The 26,002-nt window shown below is 35.9% G+C and overlaps 1 protein-coding gene and 1 long non-coding RNA gene across 3 annotated transcripts; one reads left to right on the top strand and one right to left on the bottom strand.

Moving 5' to 3' along the window:
• The first annotated feature begins 842 nt into the window (after positions 1 to 842).
• LOC127240831 (uncharacterized) lies at positions 843 to 8,046 on the top strand. Its single transcript, XR_007836369.1, has 4 exons — positions 843 to 1,139; positions 2,385 to 2,481; positions 7,335 to 7,601; positions 7,671 to 8,046. It is a non-coding gene; the product is annotated as an uncharacterized LOC127240831 (long non-coding RNA).
• A 3,674-nt stretch (positions 8,047 to 11,720) lies between these two features.
• Positions 11,721 to 13,933, bottom strand: LOC127240830 (omega-hydroxypalmitate O-feruloyl transferase-like). Of its 2 annotated transcripts, none has more exons than XM_051259652.1 (3): positions 13,806 to 13,917; positions 13,161 to 13,695; positions 11,721 to 12,825 (listed from the first exon to the last, which is right to left on the bottom strand). In XM_051259652.1, the coding sequence occupies exons 2-3, from the start codon at positions 13,620 to 13,622 to the stop codon at positions 11,959 to 11,961; spliced, it is 1,329 nt and encodes a 442-aa protein (XP_051115609.1). In that variant the 5' UTR covers positions 13,623 to 13,695; positions 13,806 to 13,917; the 3' UTR covers positions 11,721 to 11,958. The 2 variants fall into 2 exon arrangements, with proteins under 2 accessions (XP_051115609.1, XP_051115608.1); XM_051259651.1 differs by having other exon boundaries at positions 11,722 to 12,825; positions 13,161 to 13,700; positions 13,806 to 13,933.
• Between the last annotated feature and the right edge of the window lie 12,069 nt (positions 13,934 to 26,002).

The raw sequence follows: 26,002 nt of genomic DNA, 5'->3' as shown, positions 1-26,002 counted from the left end.
CTCTAAAGAATTACTCAAAGCCGTTTGAGAGGGCTGTGGAGGGTGGTGAGGTGATAGAAATCCTTGTGAATGATCTCCAAAGTTGGCTTGTTGATTTCCATACTTCAAGTTCGGGTGATCTCTCCATCCTGGATTGTAAGTGTTCGAGTAGGGGTTGTATGTTCTCGGAATGAATCTTGTAGCATTGATATCTACTTCCTGAGTCAAGGTAGGACAGATATTAGCCAGATGTTCTTGACTTTTGCAGATTCCACAGTCAAGATATGTCCGTTAGTTGTTTCCCTAATTAGACTAGAACCCTAGTGACGGAACAAAAATTTTAATAGCCTAACCGCATTGCAAACTAGAAGAACCTAATTCAATTTAACAACACTACAAAAAAAATCATAAATTGCGATGGAATATTACTACGGAATACAATCTATTGTAAAAGTCCAATGGAATTTGCTAAGCAAATAGGAGATAGTCCCAATTGAGACGTATTGTGAACAAATATTGCAAGAGAATAGATTTGTCACAAAACTTATAGGAATTATACTAGGAATATTAAATTCCATTGCAAAATTGCTACTGAAATAACAACAGACTATTTGTGTTGCAGATATTCAAAAATTATTTATAAAATTTATGACGAAAATAATAACATATTAAATCAGTTGCAGAGTTCAAAAAATTTTAAGAGGAATCTTTTAGTCTGTTTCAAAATTGGAAGAAAATAGCAAATATTAAATCAGTTGTAGATTTTTCTAAATTTAATAATATTATTAATTAATTAATCATTATTAATGTTATTATTAATTAATTACTCACCCGCACAAACACTTCAAACGCATACAGCTACTTCCAAGATCCAACCATTTCCAATTCCCCAAATGAAACTGGCGAAGCTCGTCGATCATCTCCCTGCCATCGCAGCTTCGAGACAGCACAAAAACGACCGGAAGTAGCAAACCTCACCTGCACGATTCGATTTCCACTTGAGCGCAGTAGTCCTGGAAAATAGCCACGTTCTTTTCTTGCGCGGCAGAGGTACATGGGTACAGCTTCATCGCTTCCACGTCGGGCGTTGATCTAGGGCACTCGCCGCCTCCATAACCGCTATTGATGCCAAGGATGGCGAGGCATTACAGGACGAGCAGGTACTTAAGCGATGCCTCCATTTTTGGTAATTCTAATTGATATATTGGTGAATTGTGACGGCTTTATATAGGGTTGATTTGGAGGGGTTGTGACGCTGAATTTGTTGTTCGGTGCAATCATTGTTGTTTTATCTTCCATTGTTTTGTTAATTGAATGACATAGTTTTATAGTCTTCTTTTAATGTTAATTCCAAATGAAAGATGTTGTTGTTGCTCTATATTTGTGCTTTCATTCGATTATCTCTATTATTTGTGTTCTAGTTATTTCATCTTTTGTGGACATTGTATTCAACATAGAGATCACCATGCTGATAATCTGCCTACACCGGTCAGTTGTTCGATTATGCAGTCAAGGATGAGTACCATTGTATATATCCAAGAAAATCCATATCTCATTGCAAAGTTCATGTTATTCTAAAGGTCTCGTATAGTCGTATTTTCTCCATAGATAAAGAGGAGTCATTCTTGGTGGTTCTACACTTGCACTCAACTATATATATATATTCAAAGTGTCTATATTCATGGGGTTAGCAGAGAGCCTAGAATGGATACAGAATGTGGGGAAGGAATAATGTTGGATAATAAGAGCAGCAATGAAGATGGCAGTAAGGAAAAAAAACAAACATCACTGCAAAATTCAGTATGATCCCTACAGCTATGCTCTCAATTTTGATTATGCTTCACACCAAGAAATCAAAAGGGAAGAAACAGGTTTTCAGAAAGTAACATTTCAAAAATGTTCTGAAAGAATCATTTGGGTTTATGTTGTCTTGGAAGAATGAGTTTAGGTCTTAGTAAACTATGGAAGGATAAGCTAATGGTATCATCACTATGGGGGTGGGGGTTATACAAGAATCATTCCTAAATTACTATAACTGATTTTTACTATTTTTCAATGCATATGGAATGTGGAGTAGTTTCATATGGGCAACTAATAATAGGAGAATTTTTATATATATTTTTTTTGACCTAGAATGTGAACATAATTCCACAATTGAATTAGTATAAAACATGCAAAATATTTAAGACCAGACAACATTAACAAAGCTATCTTTTAACACTTGGTTTTTCATTGATGTAATTTTTGGTCACCATTTGTCTTCAATATATGTATATGTAATGCAAACAACATGATTTGTGCAAGGATTATTGAGTGAAGGTAGTGATAAATTCTCCCAAAGTTATGTGCTGAACTTATGCCCTCTCATTTTAATAGTTAATTGGCAACTATGTGATGCATTTCAGGGCTTTGAGGTCTTGAGAAGGGTAAGGTACTGCAAACACTGCCAGAAGCATGTTGCAAGCTTCAACCACCATTGCCTTGCTTTTGAGAATTGTATAGGTAATGACTTTGTTGTGTGTATTTTATTCCTTATTGAATATGGTGATGTTGCTAAACTTTTGTTGTTGTCCTGTTTTTCCAGTTAAATGTTGTGATTGGAATTTTATTCTCGGTTTAATAATTTTTTGTTTTTCTTTTTTCTACTGCATCTCATCAGTTGAGGTGTCTAAAATCTTTATTGTTGCTACCAACGTAAGGTCAGTGCAATGACATTAATTTGAAGAAGTGTAAATATTACTTCTCACAATCAATCTTGAACAGATATTTGATGATCCGGTAGGGAGGTAAGATACTAAATGGTGACATGTGACTATCAATTAAAAATTGATTGAGTTTGTTTTGACCTTTGAGCAGTTTTAGTTTTTTTTTTTCTGTTTTTACAATCATGATTGTGATGCATGCTTACTGTGAAAACTCTCTTTTGTCTCAACATGATTACTACATGACTTTGCCTTGGTGCTAAGTATAATGTATTATGAACATAGGAGTTGAAATGGCCACATTTGATAATGACTTTTCTGGGTTTTCAATATTGCTATATAGAGTTGGATGTGCATAATATGACAAGGTTTTGCTACCCTGTTGCACTTTCAGTGATCATGTTTTTTTTTTTTTTTTTTTTCTAAAGAGAGTAACTTTGAAATTGAGCTCTCCATATTCTGAAGCCTATAACATAATTACAGTTCTTTTTTGTTAGCTTCAAGTTTTGTTGAACTCTCTAGTATTTGTCTGGTAATTCATGGCAATTCGAAACTTTTGTTCAAATAAGTAAAACATGATACCTTCATGTTTCCATTCTTAGCTATATGCAATTGATATAGAATAATTTTGAGGTGTATATTCTTTGTACATGCAAATAATATAGTCTATATAATGTCAGAATTGAGAATCGACTGTAAGGTTCACATATATATACATATATTTGTGTGGAATTCCTTTGAACAGTTAACATATGTATCTTTCTCCCCTTAAATAAATGCATATACACATACATCTAAAGAAAATATATATTCATATTTAAATCCTAAAAATGCTATCTCACACACCACATTTTAAAAATGTATGCGTATATATATCAATACTACATACTATTAAGAAACATTCAACCCTTAAGGATACACGTCTTTTAAACTAAGCAAAATTCAGCTATGTATGTTTATGATTTCTTTTATTTATAAAGTATATTCAAGCCATTTATACATCCATATGCTCAATGTTGCTTGTGATAAATAAAAGTTACATTCTTCTAGTGTAATGAAAACTTTATAAATTAATCATTTTTTATATGTTTTATATCATATATTTTTTGAACCTTTTACAAATGTTAATTCTGAGTAAATTTTTATATTATACTCACACTATAGTCTTTCTGGATGACCTTGCAGCCTTGAAAATGCCGGTGAAGTTTCCATTTTGCCTATGCTCAAATCCAACAGATTAACTATGAAATTGTTTTATTTAAGAAGAATGAATCAAACTTCTTTTTGCACTGGAATAACTATTGAGGTATTTTTGCATACCTTATTTTACAAAATTATGTCTATATATTTTTTATGCATTAAACTTAATGTAAGTTTATTCTTTTTTCATAAAAAACAATAAATTGAAACAAAAATATGAAAAAGAATATTATAATATGACATAAATTATGAGTTTTTCCTTTATTTTTTGTTTTTTTTTTTTTTTTGTTTTTTTTTTTTTTGAGGAGGGATTGTGCTTTTACCTTGAAATATTTCTTATATGGGACCTTGAATTAAAAATTAAGTTTCTTGTATAATATTTTGTATGCAATATTAATATATTTTTACTTTTTACTATATATATTTTTATAATGACAACTTTTAATGATGCAGCAATGTCTTACAAATACGAAGAACCAACAACGAGGTATATACTATTTGAACTAGACAATTATTGAGCAATTACGGCATATGGGGGCACCATCCATTAGGCCTGACCCCGATTCATATGATAGTAGTGCTCCAGTATTATAGTGTTTTATTATTATATATTTTTCTAATTAAGACTTTAGTTGTTTTTGTATAATATTATGGCAACTCGAAGTAATTTATACATTTTTTTATATTTGCTACTTGTGGTACTAATAGTAAATACATTGTATTTGTGGTATATCAGACATTGTTTAGGTTTGAAAAAATTCTATATGATTTTAGTGATATTGGTTTTGGAAAATTGGATTGGTCGTGGAAGATTGAATTAATATTTATTATATAGATTTTGGAAAAATGAAAAAAAAAAAAAAAGCAAAAATAAAGTGAATAACTACAAAAATTGCAACAGAATTAGCAATAGTCAGTAACAATATTTATATTCTCTCGCAAAAATTGCAACAGAATTAGCAATAGTCATATTTCCTCGCAAAAATTGCAACGGAATTAACAATATTTATATTCTCTCGCAAAAATTGCAAAGGAATTAACAACAATTCATTTCTCTTGCAATACACTACATTAGTATTACATTTCTGTAGTAAAATTCTGTAGCAAAACATTGCGACGAAAGCGACAATCACTAATTCTATTGCAATGTTCTGCGACGGAAAAATCTTAGTTGTCACTCCGGATTACTACAATAATATTTACTACAATTTTCATTTGGATGCAAATTCCGTTGCAATTAGAAGTTGTGACGGAATTTTTGTCAGTTGTGATAGAAATTTTTCCGTAGTAATTTGTAATTTTTCTTGTAGTGAATTACCTGTGTGAATTGTTTAAAATTGATTTTATGATTTTCTAGTGGTGCATGTGGTGCATGCCCCTAGTTGCTACTTGAACCAAATTAAAATGCAATTACGAATGTCTAATTAAGTTTAGTAATTAATCTTTAATCTAATTGAAATACCTGGCCACAAAACCCCTAGTTGCTACTTGAACCAAATTAAAACGCAATTACGGACACCTAATTTAGTTTAGCAATTAATCTTTAATCTAATTGAAATACCTGGCCACAAAACCCCTGGTTGCTACTTGAACCAAATTAAAACGCAATTACGGACATCTAATTTAGTTTAGCAATTAATATTTAATCTAATTGAAATACCTGACCATAATACCTAACTAAATCAAAGATTATTAAACATTAGAATTAGAAATCACATAAATACTCAGGACCAAGAACTAATATCAATAAAAACAAAGTCTAATCTCACAAATCTATACCAAAGAGGAATAACAAAGATAACAAAAATAAACATCGCCTGAGAATAATCGAATTGACTTGGAAGAACTCGAAATCTCCTTGAAAGAATCTTCTCCTTCTTTCCGTTGCACGATTTCCTCCTGTGACTGTTTTGGATTGTGCTCTCTCCTTGCCAGCATGTCAAGTGGCACCTAGCCTCCTTCTTTCTTTTTATGTTTGCTCTTATTTGGTAACAATTGGGCTTTTGGCCTTTTAATCAATTATTCAGGTCATTGTACATTTTTGTACTCTTTTCCTTCCAAATCTACCATTTTATTACATAAATAAACAATATCTGCACAAATCAGATAGAATCCAATCTAAATATAGCAAATAATATTAATATTTAACGCATGTGATTTCTGACTATCAATAATCTTGGGAAAGATAGAAAACACAATTAAGAAATTATATTCATGAATAAGAGCATATTGAATTGGTGTGATTAATATGAATTTTAATTTTTGAATCTTGGTTGCCGAATTTTTTTTAATATTTCTAATTTGTACTAAATTCCTACATATGTTTTATTTTACTTTGGATAGAACGATGATTTGATCGGTTGATGTAATTCATAAATTTTAATGGTTTTATTCTCAAGTAAAATGAACTTTTATTTATGGTTTAGCTAGTACCATTTATAGGATGCGAATTTATACTGTTTGACTTAATTGCTTTCATGTCGGAAGATTGAAATGCATAAATCATATTAAATTTAAAGTTTCATGATGACATTAAAATTTGTTGAAGAAATCTGAACCATTAAAAAATTAAATTTTAGATTTCATTTTATTTGAGCAAGTTATGCAATCTTCAATTTTATTTTTATTTTTAAATTTATGTACTTTTATTAAATTTTTGTAATTTAGGAATTAGAATTGTCAAATGAACATTTATCCATTTTAACAAAAAAAAATGAATTAATCTTTAAATGACATAAAATTTTCATAATGTAAATGAATAAATTAAATTCCCTGTGGATTCGATTCGGAATACTTACCGATTTATTGCTTAATGCGATATTGTACACTTTCTATAAATTACTATAAAATATTTAAGTATCAAAACATTAGTTTACTACCTACCTTTGCTTTTTATTCTAAGTCCTTTTGGAACATTTTAACTAGATTAGGTTAGGTGATTAATATTTGCATTGTAGCCAAAGTTTACGCAAGGTACTTTTGCAAAACAATTATCTTATTCATATGCCATCCATGTGTGTTGCCGGGATGGAGAATAATGATATTTCATTTATCACCGAGAATTGAAGTTCACAATTACACTATGAAAGCGGTAAAATTATATAAGTGTAGAAAATAAATGAGATGGGTGGCGAGCACGTGACTCCTGTCATGAGTGCTATCAACCACCCACGCTAGACGTCTTAAAGCTCTTACAGGTTAAGCTCCTCTAAAGCAATCACATTTTGCAAAAAGTGGAATTGCTACAATAATACAAATCGACCCCTATTTATTGATGCTGGCAGAGCTTCTAGAAGGTTGATGGTTACAATTTGCCAGCTGGAAAAATGATTCTCAGCCGCTCATTCTAGCATATGCAAATATGGATTTTCTCTCTTCCTCAATCGCGGAATAGTGGAAATTACCTTCTACGATTTCACTATACTCAAACATGTGCTGGTTTTGAATTTTCAGACTGTTATGGATCGTCTACAATGGTGAATGATCGCATCAGGTAGAAATTTTCAAGAGAAGAAATATCAAAACTTGTCTCGGACTCTCGTACAGAAATATTCTCACGGTTATTCATGATGGGAAGAGCTTATCTTGTTTTTTGAAGTCTCAAGCTTGTTGGCCAACACACAATCCGAAGGATGAACTCTCCAACTATGATGATTATTGTCGCTTGAGGTCTAAAAGAGTTTGGTATCTTAAAGGCTTCCCAATGCATGTATTCAAATGGTAAGGCTAAAACTTGTGATTTTGTTACCTCAGGTCCAATTTCATTGAAAGACAATGGGAAATGTACAGGTGATTCCAGAGCATGAGAAAGATTCGGGGAGAAGTAAAGAGCCAGAAGATCTTCGCCATTTTATTAATGCAAAGAAAAATACCAACCACCTTCATTATTCAAAGCCTTGGACGTCATCATCTCCTCCCTCTCTTCTCATCATCACCCTACTGTGAGGTTTCGCAGACAGAAACATCCTGTTATTTTGGAATGCTCAAATGTGGAATCGGAGAACTCAGAATCTGAGTCTTCTTCTCAGGAAAATCACTCGGACTCATATTATTTGGGATATTCAAATCTTTTTCCAATTCAATTCTTGATGAAAGTTGTCTTCCCTTTCTGATGGCTCCCTCGGTCTCAAAGCCTCTTCCTTCAACTCGGAACTGCTGTATTGCATTCAATAGATTGGATGAGGTTATTATGGTTATTATGCCTATTATGGCTCATGGTACTCCGTTCAGAAGAGTCTGGATGAGTATTTAGCTTATCTTTCGGATTCAGCCACTTCCATTGACTCGGGACATTTTATTTCTGATTCTAAAGTTATTAAGAGCACTAAATGTAAGAAAGATAAACACGTTGGCAAAGATGCCGATGAAAGCCAATTAGACCATCACTGAATTCTTGAAATATTGCAGACTTATTAATTCGCTGAAGATAGAGTTGATTTACTCCCTCAAGTAGATCTCCCATCTTGATCTTCCCAGCTTCCTCCTGGGAATCCAAACCTTAATTGAATGCGATTGGGATCGAACAACTTTGAACATCACCCCATACCTAATCCAAAATAACTTCTACCCATTTCCAATCAAAATAAATATTATATGTTCTACCCAAAGATCAACTTAATCTCTCTCTTCTGAAGCAATGTTCTGTTAATACTGTCCGGAATAAAACTCTCTTATCGTGTAGTTCCCTTTACACGCTTTCTACTCCTTGTTCTCCTAGCTCTGTTTCAACTCCTCCAAATCAAAAACCTCATTTTTCTAAAAAAAAAAAAGTTAAAATTAAAATTAAATAAAATAAAAACTCATATAAAGCCTTCTTTACGCATTACACTTTCAATTATTCGGTACTTTTTATTTTTCAAAAAAATATACATCAAATACACTTTTTCTGTCACAAAACATCAAATCAATACTAATTTTTTTTTTTTTCCAAATTTTTAAAATTCCAAAAACCTCTATCTAAACAAAGCTTATACTTTATCCATACTTTATCTAAACTATCTCGCCAGGTTTTATTCCAGTCTTTTTTTTATTTTATTATTTTTGGCTGTGGGTTCTGATCTTTTATTATCCTGGCTATGTTGGAGTTGTTTTGATTGGTTACGGTGTGATATTGTTAAGGGGTGATGTTTAACTTTTCTTCTCCTTCAGGTTGTGCTCTATCTTTCGGTTTTTCGAGGTGTTGGTTCTTGACAGTGGCTGTGAGTAACGGGAATTTTGTTGAATCAGGAGTTGTCTGCTATAGATATATTTGGTGAATTATAGAAGTGAGCAGAATTTTAAGCCCTTTGATGTTCTCTCTGGAGGATGCAGTCTGTTTTGGTGAGCGTAGATGGAGGATAGGTTTGAGTTATTGATTGATTTGAATTGATTCCATGGTCTATGTGATTTTCGATCGGTTAGGTGGTTGTTGTGCTTGTGTTGCAGTTTCCCTGGTTATGGCTGATCGGTGTTTTTGCTGCTCACTACGTGGATGGTGATGGTGATGGTGATGGTGATGGTGACGGTGACGGGATCAGTCCAGCCTTGTCTATGGTTTTCATGCACATATTGGATTGACTTTATTTTGGGCTGCTAGGAGCTGAAATCTTGTTTGCCTAAGGAGCACTTTTGGGCTTTTCCTTCTGGATTTGGGCCTACAACATGGGCCTCCTATCCTCTCTTGATTTTAATTTATTCGGTTGTGTTTGGTTTGTAAGGTTAAGGGTGTAATTTACATAATCTCTCTTTTATGATATATAATTAAAATTTTTATTAAAAACAAAAAAAAAAAACGATCGGAGGAAAATCCAGGTCAGTATTGTTATATTTTGTACAAACGCGGTCACAATTATCACAACTTTGACAATGCTACCCCAAAGCTCGATTTTATCAGACTTTCCCATGCAAGCTCAATTCTTCATAGCACATGATTGAATATACTTAAATATACAAAGACATAATAAATTAATCAAAAAATGAGTAAAAACATATTTACTTAGTAGTTTGGCTCAGTTAAGCATAAATGTAGTAAAAAATTATCACTTATAAAAATTATTAGGTGTATATGATCAAATTCAATATCATCATATACTTTACAATGAGAAAATATGTATTATATTTTCGTTATCACATAGATGGATTAATATTCTCACACAATCTTCTATCATTTATGTCAATAGGAATGTAGTTATAGACATTATTATCTACAAATTATCAAATCCACAAACATGTCGAAATAGAAAACTCAAACTTTCATCATCCATAAATTTCAACTTTTAAGTAGAAAAGACTAGAAAATGCATATTTATCCCAAATAATAGATCTCTCATCTATCTTTTCAATAAATAACAATTACTTCAATTAAGACCAATGACCCTCTTTATATTATCATCGATCATTCAAGCAAGTCAATAGACCAATAATTTAAACCAAACTCCAATTCCACTCCCATAGGATTACGCAATCATATTTTGCCAAATTCTGAACAAAGGACTAATAATGAATTGAATGGGAAATTAGACAATGCAAGAGATAATATTTTTACCATCGAAAATCCTTCAAGAACAAAGGAAAAAACTTAGATGGTCTAACCAAAAGAGAACAGCTTCCAAACAAGACACAAGAGAATTTCAAGAAATCAGACAATAATACTGCAACAGCCGCTCAATCACCAAAACAAATTTGCAATCGAGAAAATGAAATATGAAATCCCCACCCCCTCCCACCACAAATAAAAAGGAAAAGTAAAAAACATGTTTAGTCTATCTCGAACTATATGACCCTCATGGCTTCAAATAGATGAGAATCTTCGGTTTTTCACCAAAATTTATGCATTATTATCCACATAGAAAGGGAGCTCAACTCAATCAATATACTAAAATTTCTTCGGGTGCGTGCAGTGTTTTTTATGCTCACAGCTAGCTGGCTGGTGATTTTTCCCCGCTTTCGCTTACCAAACTTTACCCCCACATTCTCAACACAGTCTTTAGGTGCAAAAATTCCGAATAAATACCCCAACCAATCAATCACCAAAGCAAATAACACTCAATTGGAAAAAAAAAAAATGAAGTATGATAATCCCTCCCAAAAGATATAAAGATGGATCTTGTTAATAAAACTAAAATTTTTTTGCAACGTGGAGACCAAAAGTATAAGTTTTTTCGTACTATGAATGGGTGGAAATAAGCATAAAAACTAAGAACATATAATGACTGGTTTGGAGACCAAAGGTTCTTTTATATAAAAGAAAATATAATAGAATATGATTATGTTAGATCAATACATGACCGTGTATAAACACGGCTGAAAATTAAATAAACAAATGCGGCCATGTTTACATATAAAAACACGACCGTGTCAAATAGTAACACAATCGTGTTACAAAACGAAAATTGGCCATATATTCAACAAACCACAGTCAAGTTTCAAGAAACATACCCATGTTTCGTGCAATATGGCCGTGCTTAACATAACACTCCCGTGTTTTAATATGGCCAACTATTAAACGTGTTAATTTTTTACCCATACCGCCGTGTATTTATGAGAAGACGGCCATGTGGGAACACATAATGTGTTGTAATATGAACACGGTCATGTTTTTTTTGTAATATTTCGATTCTAACTGCTTATACACCGTTGCATCTGGTTGAACACGACCATATTTGATTCAAATCAGTTGCCATGTCACAATTTTTTATGTCCTCGGAAACATTTACCGTTAGGTTTTTAACAATGAGACAAAAAATATTGAAAATTATTCGTAGCGAAACTAAAATGAATGGATTTTGGTCTCAATTGAACCATTTCTTATTTTTTCCATAAATTCAAATATATTGTAGCAAGCATACGATGTAGTCATTGGTAACTGATGTCATAATATCGAACGTACGAAGTGACTGCATTATCTGTATTAATTCAGCTGAACAGAATGAGGTACCGCCACTGGCATTAAACACCAACATCAAGACGAGCAGTAATAGCGACCAACAAAAACAGTAAACCCACAGAAAAACAAACAAACAAAGAACAAATCACAAATATGAGAATTGGAAATAAATAGACAATAATTAATGCAAGAAAAGGCTCATTTTATTCATGGCTATATGGTGTCGACGAGCTGTTCAAATCTGTCCATCGCAGGGGCCGGCAATCCCAGAAGCACGTTGATGCTCTTCCTTTCCTTCCCATGAGAAAGAAACAGCACCACCTCCTTCTCCGGCAAGGCCACCGGCCCCGACAGCGTCGGCTCTCCCCAACCAAAATCCGTCGTGTGGAAAGACAGCCTCGACCACGTCGTGATGAGCAGCGTCGCCGTCAGAGACGGCCTCGCGCGAGTCGCCTCGAAGTAATCGATAGCCGACCTCATATATCCGTCGTCCACCATTCCCACCGCCTCCTGAACAAGTTTCACGGCGAACGACAGCTCATTCTCCGTCAACTCGCCCGCGGCGCAGAGCGAGTTGGTCAGCACAATCGCATTGCCGAAGTACTTGTCGGGGATCGGGGGATTGAATCGGGACCGTCCGTCGACGGCGAAGAGGAGTTTGGTCTGCTGATCGGGCTTCAGGTTTAATGCTTGCGTGCGAGCGCGCCACACGAATGCCGAGAGGGCTTCGAAGGTTGTGCACTTTTGGAGACGATGATCGTCTTTGAGGGCTGTTTTTCGGAGGCGGTCGAGCTTGTTGGGGTCGAAGCAGAAGGACTTGAAAAGCATGTCTTCGTCTTTGTAGAGCTGCCAAGTATTCGAAATGTCGTCAATCTCGGCGAACTCGTGGTGAGGGTATTCCAACTTTGGCGGATTTCTCGCTTTGAGGATGCTTCTGTCCATAAACGGCGGCACCTTCGGGGGAATTCCCCGCGCCGTTTGGCCCCAAGAATTGACGAATTCCATCGCGCCAATCCCGTCGAACATACAGTGATTCATGCACAATCCGAGAACAAAGCCTCCACATTTGAACTTGGTCACCTATGACAAAGAATGTATCATTAATTACATGTTATACAGGTTTGCAACTTGTTAAATAATCGTATCATCTTAAAGCTTAAACTTAAAAGGATACTCATCATTAGTTATTATATATAGTTACAACTCATTAGACGTTTCTCAATTCATCATCGTTCATGTGCAAGATTTGTATGTAGCGTAAATTTATATTGCACATAAGAGGAGTTACGTGTTTCGAGTCTCACCAAGCACCATTAGTCATCGTCCGTGAAACTATATGATAATTCACGAGGCGTATCCACTAAAGTTTAAACGTTTTAGGTAGATGAAAAAGTAATGATAGATTGAAGTGTTACTTGGGCGATGAGAGGAGGGATGTCGAGTATAGTTTGTGCGCCGGGGACGTCGTAAACGAGCTTGCCGAGAGTGACGGGGTCAGGCTTGGTGATGTCGCCGAGTTGCTGGAGCTCGCACTCGGCCTCGGCCTCGACAAACACGGCCCCTTCTCCGGTGCAGTCGACAATGAGCTTCATTTCAGGGCTGATGGTGAGGCGTCCGGCGAGGGGATAGTAGGGGACAAGAACCTTCGACAGGGCATCCTTGATCACCCCGACGGCATCTTCGTTGCCTCTCTCGTCGGACTTGAAGCAGTAAATGGTGCGAACTGTGACGGCGATGTTCTGGTCGAGGTTCGATAGGAAGTAGTGTTCTTTGGCCGTCTCCGCCGCCGGCGCCACCAGCACGGGCTGCCCTTGTTTAACGGTCAGCTGGACCTCGTTCTTGCTCTTGCTCTTGCTCTTGCTGCTGCCATTTTCCATTTCTCTTTTACAATAGATGATGATAAGATATATATATATATAGATAGATGATACGTATCCTTCAAATATCTATCTGCACTGCACGCACCACAAGAAGAAGAAGAAGAAGAAGACATGAATGAATGAATTGACGATAAAATTGGTATCATATTAAGCAATTAAGGAAGGTCAGTAAAACTGTACCTGCTGCCGCAGCTGGAGTGAGTGAATGGTGTCTGAATCTGAAGGATGATGGGATTGGGGTGGGGCAGAATATATAGGGGAAAGAAACATGATGGTGCAAGAAAGAATTGGGGAAGAAGAAGAAGGAAGAAAAAAATTGTGGAAAAAAATGATGAAAACGAAGTTGGTGAGCCTGAAGAGGAATTGGAGTAGAAGAAGAAGAAGAAGGAAGGAAGGAAAAAAAAATTGCCGAAAAAAAGAAAAAGATAGAATGTGGTTTCCCCTGAAGAAGAATTGCTCAAGAAAAAGAAAGAAGAGAAAGAAATTGGGGAAAGAAAAAAGAAAAGAATGAACCTGGTTCGCCTGAAGAATAATTGGAGAAGAAGAAGGTGAGAGTGAATGCCTCGGAGAAAAATGAAGAAGAAGATGAAAGTGGATGCCTGTGGGAGAACAAGAAAGAAAGAAGATCAGAAGAGAGAGAAATAAATTAGAAAAAATATAAATAAGGGCATAACGGTCAAATGTAATAAAATTTAATGTTTGTTAGTAGAATTTAGAGGGGAGGAGCGAATATGCAATATTTTGGAAACCACAAGTGGGTTTTTCGGAATTTTATAACTACGAGGAGTTTTTAGCGAATTCGGAAAACCATAGAGGGAATTTTTTTATTGCTAAATTCTTTTGTTACAAAATCTTATTTTTATAGAACAAGGGTTTTAACTACAAAATAATATTTTCATAACTAAAACCATTTAGCTAATAATATCATGCATATTTTGTGTTTTTTAAAAAAAAAACTATGAAATTTTATCTTTATAACAAAAGAGCTTTAGCTACGACATTATATTTTCGTAGCTATATCTTATTTCCATACTTCAATCGCAAAGAATATATCTTTCGTTACAAACGTCAAATTTGTTGCTAAAGACATTTTACCAACGCATATACGCGACAAAACTCATTTCGTTGCAAAAGTAAGCATAATCTAACCCCAAAAGTAAGCATAAACTAACAAGTTCATTAAATTCTCACTTTATTTTTTCCAAGTGACCGTTTAGATCATATGTCTATCCAAGTAAGCATAATCTAACCCCAAAAATTGTAATATTTAAAACTAATCACAAATCCTTTCCTAAAAATCATAACTAGATTAGGGCACAATTAGGGTTTCTAATCCATTTCACAAATCATTCACTTTTTTACTTAAATTACCGTAAAAAATTTACCTATAAACTCAAAATATCATTCTAATAAACTTCCTAAAGAGAAGATGGGAAAATCCAAGGTTTTAGAACAAACCCATTTAAAAGTAATTTCAAAGAAACTACCAAGAATCAACAAATAGGTTTAGCAACGATAACATGTCAATTATCTAAGATTAATTTCCCTTACCTTATGAGAAGAAACCAAAAGAAAGATTTTTGGAGAAGAAAACTTCCAAGGAAGAAGGGGAAGATGGCTGGCGGCGGCTGGAATGAGAGAACGCTATTCTCTCTTCTAAATAAAATAGACATGGGTCTATACCTAATTAATTTTTTTATTCCTTTTGGGCCCAACTTTGGCCCAAACACCTTAACACCCTTAATTTAATCAAATTATAATATTTCTCACATCAAAAGTCGAAACAACTTAAGCCCCAAATAATATTGTCCGACTCCGGCAAGCTCCGCCGAACTTCCATCAATTATTTTTACGGGTATTACATCCTCAAAATTGATATGAATGCCCGGACCTACCTCAAACAACTCTGCGAATTTAAGCTTCAAAAGATTAGCAGGAAATTCTATGTTTTCAACCATAAGATAGACACTCCTACGAAAAGACAATTACAAGGCACTAGTTCTCTTGAAGGTAGCGCAATCCCTACCAAACCCTTTGTTCAAAATCTAATTCTAGGTTCTTAGCACATCTACTCGATATGAAAGAAAGGGATGCACCAGAATTAAACAGACTAACTACATCCAAAGAATTCACCAAGAACATACAAATAAGAATGTCTCTCTGGTTCTCCACAACTTGACCTCTCATCATGACATTGATATGACGTCTCTGGCCACTCTTTTATCCCCCTCTCGCACGCTGAGGTGCCACTGGCGGCATACTACCTTGCTGCTGTGGAACTGGAGCCTTCTCAATCGCATTCAAAACTCCACTAAATTGGGACAAAACCTCTTGACATGGCCCGGCTCGTGGTAGTAATAGCAAGTGGCGGAATGGCCATCACAACGAACTCCCGGATGAGACTTTCCACATCGGCTACAAACAATCAGACCACCATGATTGCCACTAGAATTCCCAGAAGTGAATTTAGAGCGAGATGCATAAGGCGTACCCGGGAACCTCTCCGATTGATCCTCTTGCTGATGGTTCTTTAACCCATCATTCACCGTCCATTTTCCTCTATCTGCCCTGTGGATTCCATCCCTTTCGCTCATCATGCGATATCCGATTTTCCCGAGAGATGTTAGCCGCCTTCTCGTATGTCCCATGGAGTGTAGTCACACTGAAGCTGGCCAAGAACCGTTAAAGGTCTCGGTTTAGCCAGCCAACAAATCTCGTCAACTTGCATCGATCATTTACCTCCAAATCTAGAGCATAGGCAGCCAACTCGTTAAAACGCGTGAAGTACTCCTCCACCGTCATATTACCTTGCACCAAGGCTCTAAACTCATCCTCTTTTGCTCTCTGAAGGTGTGGGGGATAAAATTGTGCCTTAAAGGCCTCCTACGATAATCCAAATAAATTGCTCCTGGAATCTTTTTCATTATTCCACCACTTCTTGGGCAATCATTCCAAGTAATACGCAGCTATCACAGTCTTCTTTCCATCTGGGCATCTCACCACCTCAAATATCAACTCCAAATGATCCATCCATTCTCTCAAAAGAGTAGGATCCGACTGACCAGTGAAAGTCAGAGGACTATAACATAACACTGCATCCATAGCACTCCAGGGCTTCTGAGCGAACTGTCCCATAAACTGATGAAAGATCTTCAATATCGGGTCTGAAAGTCAAACAAGATTCTGAACTTAAGGCTCAAGGTTTTGTAATTGCCTACTATCAACCTCTTCATCGGACTCAGGTGCCACAGGAGGCTGACGAGCACGCCTAAGGGGCATTTGCTAATCAAGACTAGACCTAATAACCTCTAACTAATCAAATAGCATAACCAATGCACATAAACACACGGAATAAACATAAAATACAATGGATGCCACGAATACACCCAAACCCGACTAAACCCATTATCTAATTAGTTTTAGAATTTCCGAAATCTTTAAGTTTTATTAACCAAGCTGATACCAATTGTAACTCCCCGGTCGGCTCAAGCCGGAATGTCACCGCCACGCCACACCAGAAGACTCATTCATCAACCAACAAGCTCTACGTTGTGGCACTAAGGCTAAAATAACCATTATAAGCAACTAATTAGAGATTTAAAATTAAAGCACATTGGCTTATCATTTAAATAAATAAAGCTCGATTCAAAAGCATAAGTCGGAAATTAGTCCAAAAGACATTAGTTCTTAAACATTAATCATAGATTTCAAAAGTATTCTAGAATATAAAGTAATTATAATTTCCCCCGATGGATCATATGACGTGGATGCATCATTTAGATATAACTGAAGCACCATCACCTATAAAACGTTTGTAGAAAGAGGGTCGACACAATGATTGAGTAAGCGTAATTAACCAAATATATATTAAAGTGGTATAAATCATGATTCACGTGTCAATGCCACAAAATCATTTGAATAAAATGTCACATATCACATAAGGATAACTCACACACACAAGTCTTTTAGCGCATCCCTTATATCTTTGTTTTATTCTCAAATAAATATGATGAACACATCACGAAGAAAACTCTACTAGGCTTTAATTAGGGCCGGCTCAACCCGGTTTTCCAACCTTATTACTTCATATGATACGTCACATAATTACACATAACAAACATAAGCTCACAACCGTTAAGAAAAACTCCATAATATGTACCTAAGGGTTCGAAGACCGAAGTACACGTAGGTCAATTTATTTATTAGTTTGTGAGGAGCGTCAAACGGCCCAGAACCCTCTAGTCTCCAATATAACATACCAAGAGGAGATTGTACGCAATTCATCCCTCCATCATGGATGATGGTCCAAAGGCCTTTTTTATCGTGAATGACGGGCACCTCGGAATCACCCAAAAAGGGAACCAGCCATCTCGATCCTCGATCTAGCCCATTCGGGTTCTAGTTCAAGGTTAGCTAGTTATCCTAAAATACCGGTATACCCTCATGTGTTTGCAAGGCATAGAGGTGGAAGGCTATGCCTTACCATCCAAACAATCGACGAGGTGATTGGACTCGACGGGTAGTTTCCATTACCAATTTGACCCAACTCATCATGTTATTAGGCAACTTTTTTTAAAAAAAAAAAAACATTAAACTCCAAATATTCCAATTGCCAACATTTTGCCAAATAAACATTTGGACAATATGTTCATTCAAACAAGCATAATCTAACCCCAAGAATAGCAATATTTAAAATAATCGCAAATCCTTTCCTAAAAATCATAACTAGGTTAGAGCAAAATTAGGGTTTCTAACCTGTTTCACAACTCATTCACTTTCCTACTAAAATTACCGTAAATATTCCCTTATAAACCCTAACCATCATTCTAATAAACTTCCTAAAGGGAAGATGGGAAAATCCAAGGTTTTGGAAGAAACTCATTCAAAAATAATTTCAAAGAAACCGCCAAGAATCAACAAAAGGTTTAAAAATGATAATATATCAATTATCTAATATTAATCGCACTTACCTTCTGAGAAGAGACCAAAAGAAATAGTTTTAGAGAAGAAAACCTCCAAGGAAGAAGAGGAAGATGGCTAGCGGCGGCTGGTAGGAGAGAACGTTGTTCTCTCAATCTCTATATTCTCTCTTCTAAATAAAATAGATATAGGTCTGTACCTAATTAATTTTTTATTCCTTTTTTAGACCCAACTTTTTTCCAAACACCAAAACACCCTTAATTTTAATCAAATTATAATATTTCTCACACCAAAAGTCCAAACAACTTAAGCCCCAAATAATATTGTCCGAATCCGGCATCAGACCCCGACAAGCTCCGGCGAACTATCGGCGATTATTTTTATGGGGTATTTTAGCGAGGCAGTTTTCAACAGTTGAAACACCACTTGGAGCATGCTCAACATCGCATGTTGCAGACAGCCAACACTCATCGCCATAAGCTCACCTTGCAGGTTGGTGATTTGGTATTCTTGAAGGTCAGACCCTATCGCCAAGGCAGCTTGCACCAGGGTGCCCATCACAAGCTCATGCCCAAATCTTATAGACCATTCCGCGTCCTTCACCGTGTGGGAAACGTCGCATATAAGCTGGATTTGCCAGCTACTACCCGTATCCATCTTGTGTTTCATGTATCTCAACTTCGTTGAGTGTGGGGCGATCACCCAGTCGAGCCTCATTTACCCGACAACCTAGAGGTCAAGCAGCTGCCTATTTACGATCCTGAAGTTGTTTTGGACAGACGACTGATCAAACGTGTCGGAAGTATGGTTCCTCAAGTCTTTGTTCAGTGGCGCAGTCTTCATTTAGATGATGCGACTAGGATCGACGAGGAACAATTTTGTGCTCAGTTCCCAACCTCCTGCCTTGAGGACAAGGTAGTTCTTAAGGGAGATGCAGTTGATATACGGTGGGCATAGCCAAAAGTTTATTCAAGAAGAGGGAGGAAAGAGCAAGTGCGCTTTGTATTAAGTGTGGCAATGGCCTAAAGCCATAAGTTTATTATTAAGTACCTTAGTTCTTTATTTTCTTATTTGATTATTTTAAATAAATTGTTAGGTTAGTCGGGCCTAAGCCCATAGTAGGTTTGCCATAGTATTTAAGTATTATTTTGAGACATTATTAGCATTCTGATTTTCTTTATTCACATCTTCGGATTGGTTGGGGAAAATAGTTCTTCCTTGGTTATCAATAAAGTTTAGTCTTTTGGTTCTCTTAAGTTTTCGTGTTATCACACAACTTTAAACAATATTTTCTTAAGTTTTTAGGCATGTCTCAAGGAAATTATGGCACGCAACGGTGGTAACAACTACAAAATTCCCCACATTGGTTAAGGCTGCTATGTTAAGAAATAATAACCTACCCACTAATTTGGAGATTGATCGAGAGTTGATCAAATCAAGAAATGACACATGAATGAAAGCAAACGAGGCAGGAGGTATGGAAGATCTTATTACTTCCATTGAGGAGATGAATTGAGGCCAAAAAAGTTTATTATAATTGTACATGTTGTACCTTTTTGTAAATAGCAGTGACCCTTTTGAAAGTTAGTTTACTTATGTAGAAAAATGCAAGTGAGTTTTATTACAACTAAGTAAGTTTAGACATTTAGTTTGATTCAGCTCTTGATAGAATCGGATCATTCACTCTCAGAGTTTAATCTCATCAGAGAATGCAGGCATAGGGACATTTGTGATACTCCTGGAGTTGGGCCATTGCTTGGTCAACTCTCCTGTATGGATGAGTCGGTATTAGGCTATCCAAGAGTGAATAGAGACTAAGTGGATTAAATAGACTACTAATGTCAACAATGTGTACATTTCTTTTCAAAAGCCCTACTGAAAAAACTATAGATTTAAGTCTTACCCTAGAGTAATTTAAGGATGGGTAACCCTTTGTGAAGTCTCCTAGGGTGCGCAGAGTGAGGACAGAAGCGCGCTGGAGGACTCGTGTAAACCTGGGGCCAGTCTACTATCCCCACATGCTCGGTTTTGCGTGGCTTGCAGGCCGGGGTGTCACAGTTGCTATCAGAGCCGACCTTCAATAGCCCACAGTCGTTGACTTGACTGTTGAGGAGCCTTGTTGTTGATGATCCTTAGGGTGCACCGTGAACGTTGCATTCTAAAGTGAGGGAGGATGTGATACCCTCCGGAGTTGGGCCATTGCTTGGCCAACTTTTGTGTGTGGATAAGCCGGTATTAGGTCATCCAAATTTGATTATAGGTTAAATGGATTGAATAGATTACTCATGTCAACAATGAGCATATTCTTTTCGGAGACCTACTGAAAAAACTCTAGAGTTAAGTGTGCTTCCTCTAGACTAATTTGAGGATGGGTGACTGCTTCAGAAGTTTCCCAGGTGCGCGTGACTAAGGATAGAAGGGCCTTGTGTTTACCTATTGGCCTAGTCTACAATCCTGATACGCTTGGGTTTGTGTGGCTTGCGGGCCGAGGTGAGATCCTTGGGGTGTAACATGAACTTTGCATTCTAAAGTGGGGGTGGATGTGATACCCCCCGGAGTTGGGCCATTGTTTGGCCAACTACGGGGTGTGGATGAGATGGTATTAGGCCATCCAAGAGTGAATAGATATTAAATGGATTGAATAGACTACGCATGTCAACAATGTACACATTTCTTTTCGGAAGTCGTACTGAAAGAACTCTAGAGTTAAGTGTGCTTACCATAGAGTAATTTGAAGATGGGTGTGCTCCTAGGAAGTCTCCCAGGGTGCACGTGAGTGAGGACGGAAGCGCGCTGGAAGGACTCTTGTTGACCTATAGGGCCAGTCTACAAATCCGACAAGCCCGGCTTTGCGTGGCTTGCGGGCCAAGGTGTCACAACAATGCACACATAATGCAAGCTAATGACATTATACGGTGTATAAGTCTAAAAAAGTCACATTCATGTAACACATAATGAGGAATTGAATCATCATCACAGACTACTCAATCCAACTATCAAGATTGTTTGCCGCAAAAACATTTCCACACCTTTGAAATCATGTTCAATCAATTCAGCCCACACAAAGAATCAAAAATATACCTCAAAAAATTTTGTTCAATCAACAAAGCATACTTGCGAGTTCCAAAAATAAAGGAAACTTGAGTAGTGAAATACGTAATGAAATCTGAATGAATAAATGTGACACCCCGGCCCGCAAGAGACACAAAGTCGCGCATGTCGGGATTGTAGACTGGCCTCACAGGTTAACAGAAGTCCTTCCAACGCCACTTCTGTCCTTACTCATGCGCACCCTAAGAGACTTCACAAGAGGTCACCCACCCTCAAATTACTCTAAAGCAAACACACTTAACTCTAGAGTTCTTTCAATAGGGCTCCCTAAAAGGAATTTGCACATTGCTAACATAAGTAGTCTATTCAATCCATTTAATCTCTATTTACTCTTGAAATTTCGAGCACCGACTCATCCACACAGGGGAGTTGGCCAAACAACGGCCCAACTCAGGGGGTATCACATCCTCCCCCAGTTTAGAATGTAACGTCCATATTGCACTCCAAGTATGGGTTGTCACAGGTCGGCTCTGATACCTACTCTAATACCCTGACCTGCAAGCCACAAAAAGCCAAGCATGTCGGGATTGTAGACTAGCCCTACAGGTCAATACGAGTCATTTCAACTTGCTTTTGTCCCTCACTCACGCGCACCCTTAGAGATTTTCCAGGAGGTCACTCATCCTCAAATTACTCTAGGGCAAGTACGCTTAATTCTAGAGTTCTTTCAGTAGGCTCCCGAAAAGGAATGTGCACATTGTTGACATGAGTAGTCTATTCAATCAATTTAACCTCTAATCGACTTTGGATTGCCTAATATCGGCTCATCCACACACGAGAGTTGGCCAAGAAATGGCCCAACTCCGTAGGGTATCACAATAAATTTAACTTAAACAACCAAATCTAAACCAAATAAGTTACCCTTAGAACACATACCTCTCTTAAAGTTTGTTGGTGGTTTAATGGCCAATGGACAATATATTCGAATGAAATCTAACACAACATCCATAGTAGAAGAGCACTTCAGACGAGCCACTTCAGTTCCACCGTGTGTTGTTGAAGATCTCACCCGGAAAAGAGAACGACAACCATGGAAAACCATCGAACATGCTCTGTCGACCAGCTCCAGATCCGGTTCTGAATCTAGAATGATCTCACAAGTAGCAACCAAAATAGACTCCGGCAAAGTAGATTTGGCCTCGTCATTGTCTGGTTTGACGGAGTTGAGCTTCGAATCAATTAATAGGTCGAGGCGACGACTGGAGGGAGTGAAATCCCGTCGTAGGGACAGATAATAACCTTCCGTCGAAGCCGGAGTCGGAGGGTCGAGGGCCATCGATTGCGTAGATGGCCGGAATCACCCCTGAAATTCACAAAGCGAATGAAGGAGACGGCAATCGAAAAGAAAAATAGGGTGTGAAAACTCTAAAGCGTGAATAAGAATGGATCGATTGGGGGTGGGATTGGGCATAATAGATTAGGTAAGTAATGGTCAGTGTGTTAATTTTGGTATTCATTGTATTTTCATTATTGATATTTCGTTAAATTAGTATGGTGGCATTTTTGTAATATTAGTAGCAGTATAGGGTTATTTATTATAATAGATAGGTAGTAGGGTTTTTTAATTGGGTAATAGATATTTTGTTATGGGACGAAAAATATAGTAAAATGGATATTTTTTAAGGGATAGAGAGAGTATTATGGAATAAATTTTATTCATATTTTGTATATTGATTATGATTGAAAAAACTGTAAAAAAAAATAAATGTCGATAAAGATAAATATCAATATAATATAATATAATATAATATAATATAAAATATATATATATGTTAATTTGTTCATAACTCTCATGTGGTTTCGAAGTTCAGCGTAAAATCTCCCTGTACTTTAAAAGTTGCATGACGCCCCCTTATACTTTAGAAAACATTGCATTAAACCCCACCACCATGAAATCTTCCTTGTGTGATGAGAAGATGATTTCCTATCTATATTTTTTGCATGGCGAGGGGTTACATACAACACTTTTTAAAGTATAAGAGAGCGCCATGCAATTTTTAAAATAATGTGGGGATTTACCCGGAGTTTCAAAACCACAAAGAAGTTTCATACAATATTTTTAAAAGTATAAAGGGATGTCACTCAATTTTTAAAGTAAATGGGAGATTTACGTTGAGTTTCGTAACCACAAGGAAGTTATGGACAATTTTGTCATATATATAAAGATAATGATGGCGGCGGATGAGGATGTTGATAATAATAATAATAATAATAATAATATATATATATGTAAAACAAAACAAACCCTTATATTTCAAACCAAAGCAGAGGAAGAACGTTGTGGGAGAAAATGAGAAGAAGAAATGAGGAAGGAAAAAAGAAAGAAAAAAATTTAGCCGTCTCATTTTAATTTTGACTTGGGTATTGTATTTCTTACTATACGTAGAGTTTAATTCTAAATTTTAAAATATTAATTTGGATATTGGGATATTAAATTATAAATTCATCGGAAAATTCATAATTGGCTATTTAATCGACGAATTTATTTAGTTAATAACCTTATTGTAATCCTAGGATCATATTATGGGAATTTCGTATTGATTCAAGCTGAATTAAAAGGGCAGTGTATTGCACCTGCATGTTTGTTCATATCTTTAAGGATTTTTATTTAATAATTGCGCGATATAAATATTAGGAGATGTAAAGATTTTCTAGCTAGAATATCGTATTCTACTAAATATAAAAATTTAAAGCTCAACAAAGATCGCGGGTGACTCAATATGACAAGAAAATGTAACACAACCAAATCAATAAGAAATTCAACATATTAAGCCAAGTCAACCTCACAGGATAAAGTGTATGCGCTCTTGCTCTCTGAAAGAAATAAGTGTATAGTTGGCTAACACTCAAATAGTGCTACAAAAGACTATCCCATAGGCTTCACTAAAATCAAATCTCTCTCGCTTAAGATATTCGAATCAAACATAAAGAATCAAAGGGGCTTTTATAAAGGTTGTAACGAAGCTGATGGTAAAATGTAGGAAAAAGGATAAACAAATGCTAAAATATATCAGAAAAGAATACGGTAAAAGTACGATGCTAGCACATGAAAAGTAGTTCGGCATAAACAATGAAACTCTTACTATATTCTCTACCCAAACTTCAATATCATAATTATATCAATAATGCTTCATTAAGATAATCATTTTTTTTTTCTTATTTTTTGGACCTTTTTTTTTACTTTTTTTTTGACCTTTTTTTTTGGTTTTTTTTTTACTTCTTTTTCTTTTTTTTTTTTGCCCTTTATTTTGGGTTTTTTTGTTTTTTTCCTATATATATATATATATATATGTATACCTTCACTATCCATTTTCATTGCAACAATCACTCCTGAAGGCATTATTTATTTATGCCCAAACTTCATTTCTAACTGATGTCGAACAAATAAAGTGTATCACAACATGAACTTAAAATAATTCTTTCTAACATAAGATTCAAATCGGAGAAGACTTAATATTTAAAAAGGGGTATGAGGCTAAAAGATAGTTTAATATAGAAGAAAATTAGGCTAAAAGAGCTTAAAGGGTTAACCAGGGGAATATATTGTGTTGAGTGATAAAGAAAAGCTTAATGGGGTTACCTAGTGCCCTTATCATTTTCAAAACGCAAGAATCGATAATTTCAAGTTCAACATGCATAATCACTCAAGTTCTATGTCATCTAATTGAGCACTACAAATCACACAATAAAGAATTTCCAAAAACTTGATAATATATAGCTTATTTTCTAATGTAAACTTTTTGGAATATAAACTCAATTTCTCACAGGGTTCAAATGTCAATTTGGCTTGACATATTTCAAATCAAATATCATCAATCATGTCAAACTCACCTATCACACAAATTACCTTTGGCTAACTTTAGATTAATCTAAAAAATATGCAAAACAACAACAAATCAAGCATAAAAGTGTAGAACTCCAATCGGAAAAAAATATGGCCCAAAATATTGCATAACTCTCTCCTCAAACCTAAATCATGCATTGTCCCTAATGTAATATGAAAATAATAAGAAAAGGATTATAAGATGCTTTCCCTGGAATCCATAGGATTTGTGCAATTGCATATTTTTGCTTTGGTTTGCCAACTTTTTTCAATTTGACTGTGCATCTCTTTTAACTGGAGCTTGAAGGTTTTTATGAAAGCTGTAAAAACAAACTAGCCAAAGCAACAGACTCTGCCAAGAAAAAATGATTTGTGATCTAAGTAGTCAAATGCCTCAATTTGCAATCAATCACCAACAAAAGTGTAGTCCCACCAAAGAACTACACAAAATTCACAACAAACATTAGAGGCCCTAAAGCGAAAAAATCCAACTTATCCACAAAAGAAACTGATAAACAAAGAT

The sequence above is a fragment of the Andrographis paniculata genome, unplaced genomic scaffold (genome assembly GCF_009805555.1).
Source record: "Andrographis paniculata isolate CXL003 unplaced genomic scaffold, ASM980555v1 Contig80END, whole genome shotgun sequence".
Taxonomy (NCBI): domain Eukaryota; kingdom Viridiplantae; phylum Streptophyta; class Magnoliopsida; order Lamiales; family Acanthaceae; genus Andrographis; species Andrographis paniculata.
Note: the sequence above shows the minus strand (reverse complement) of the source record. Positions and strands in the feature narration are given on the sequence as shown.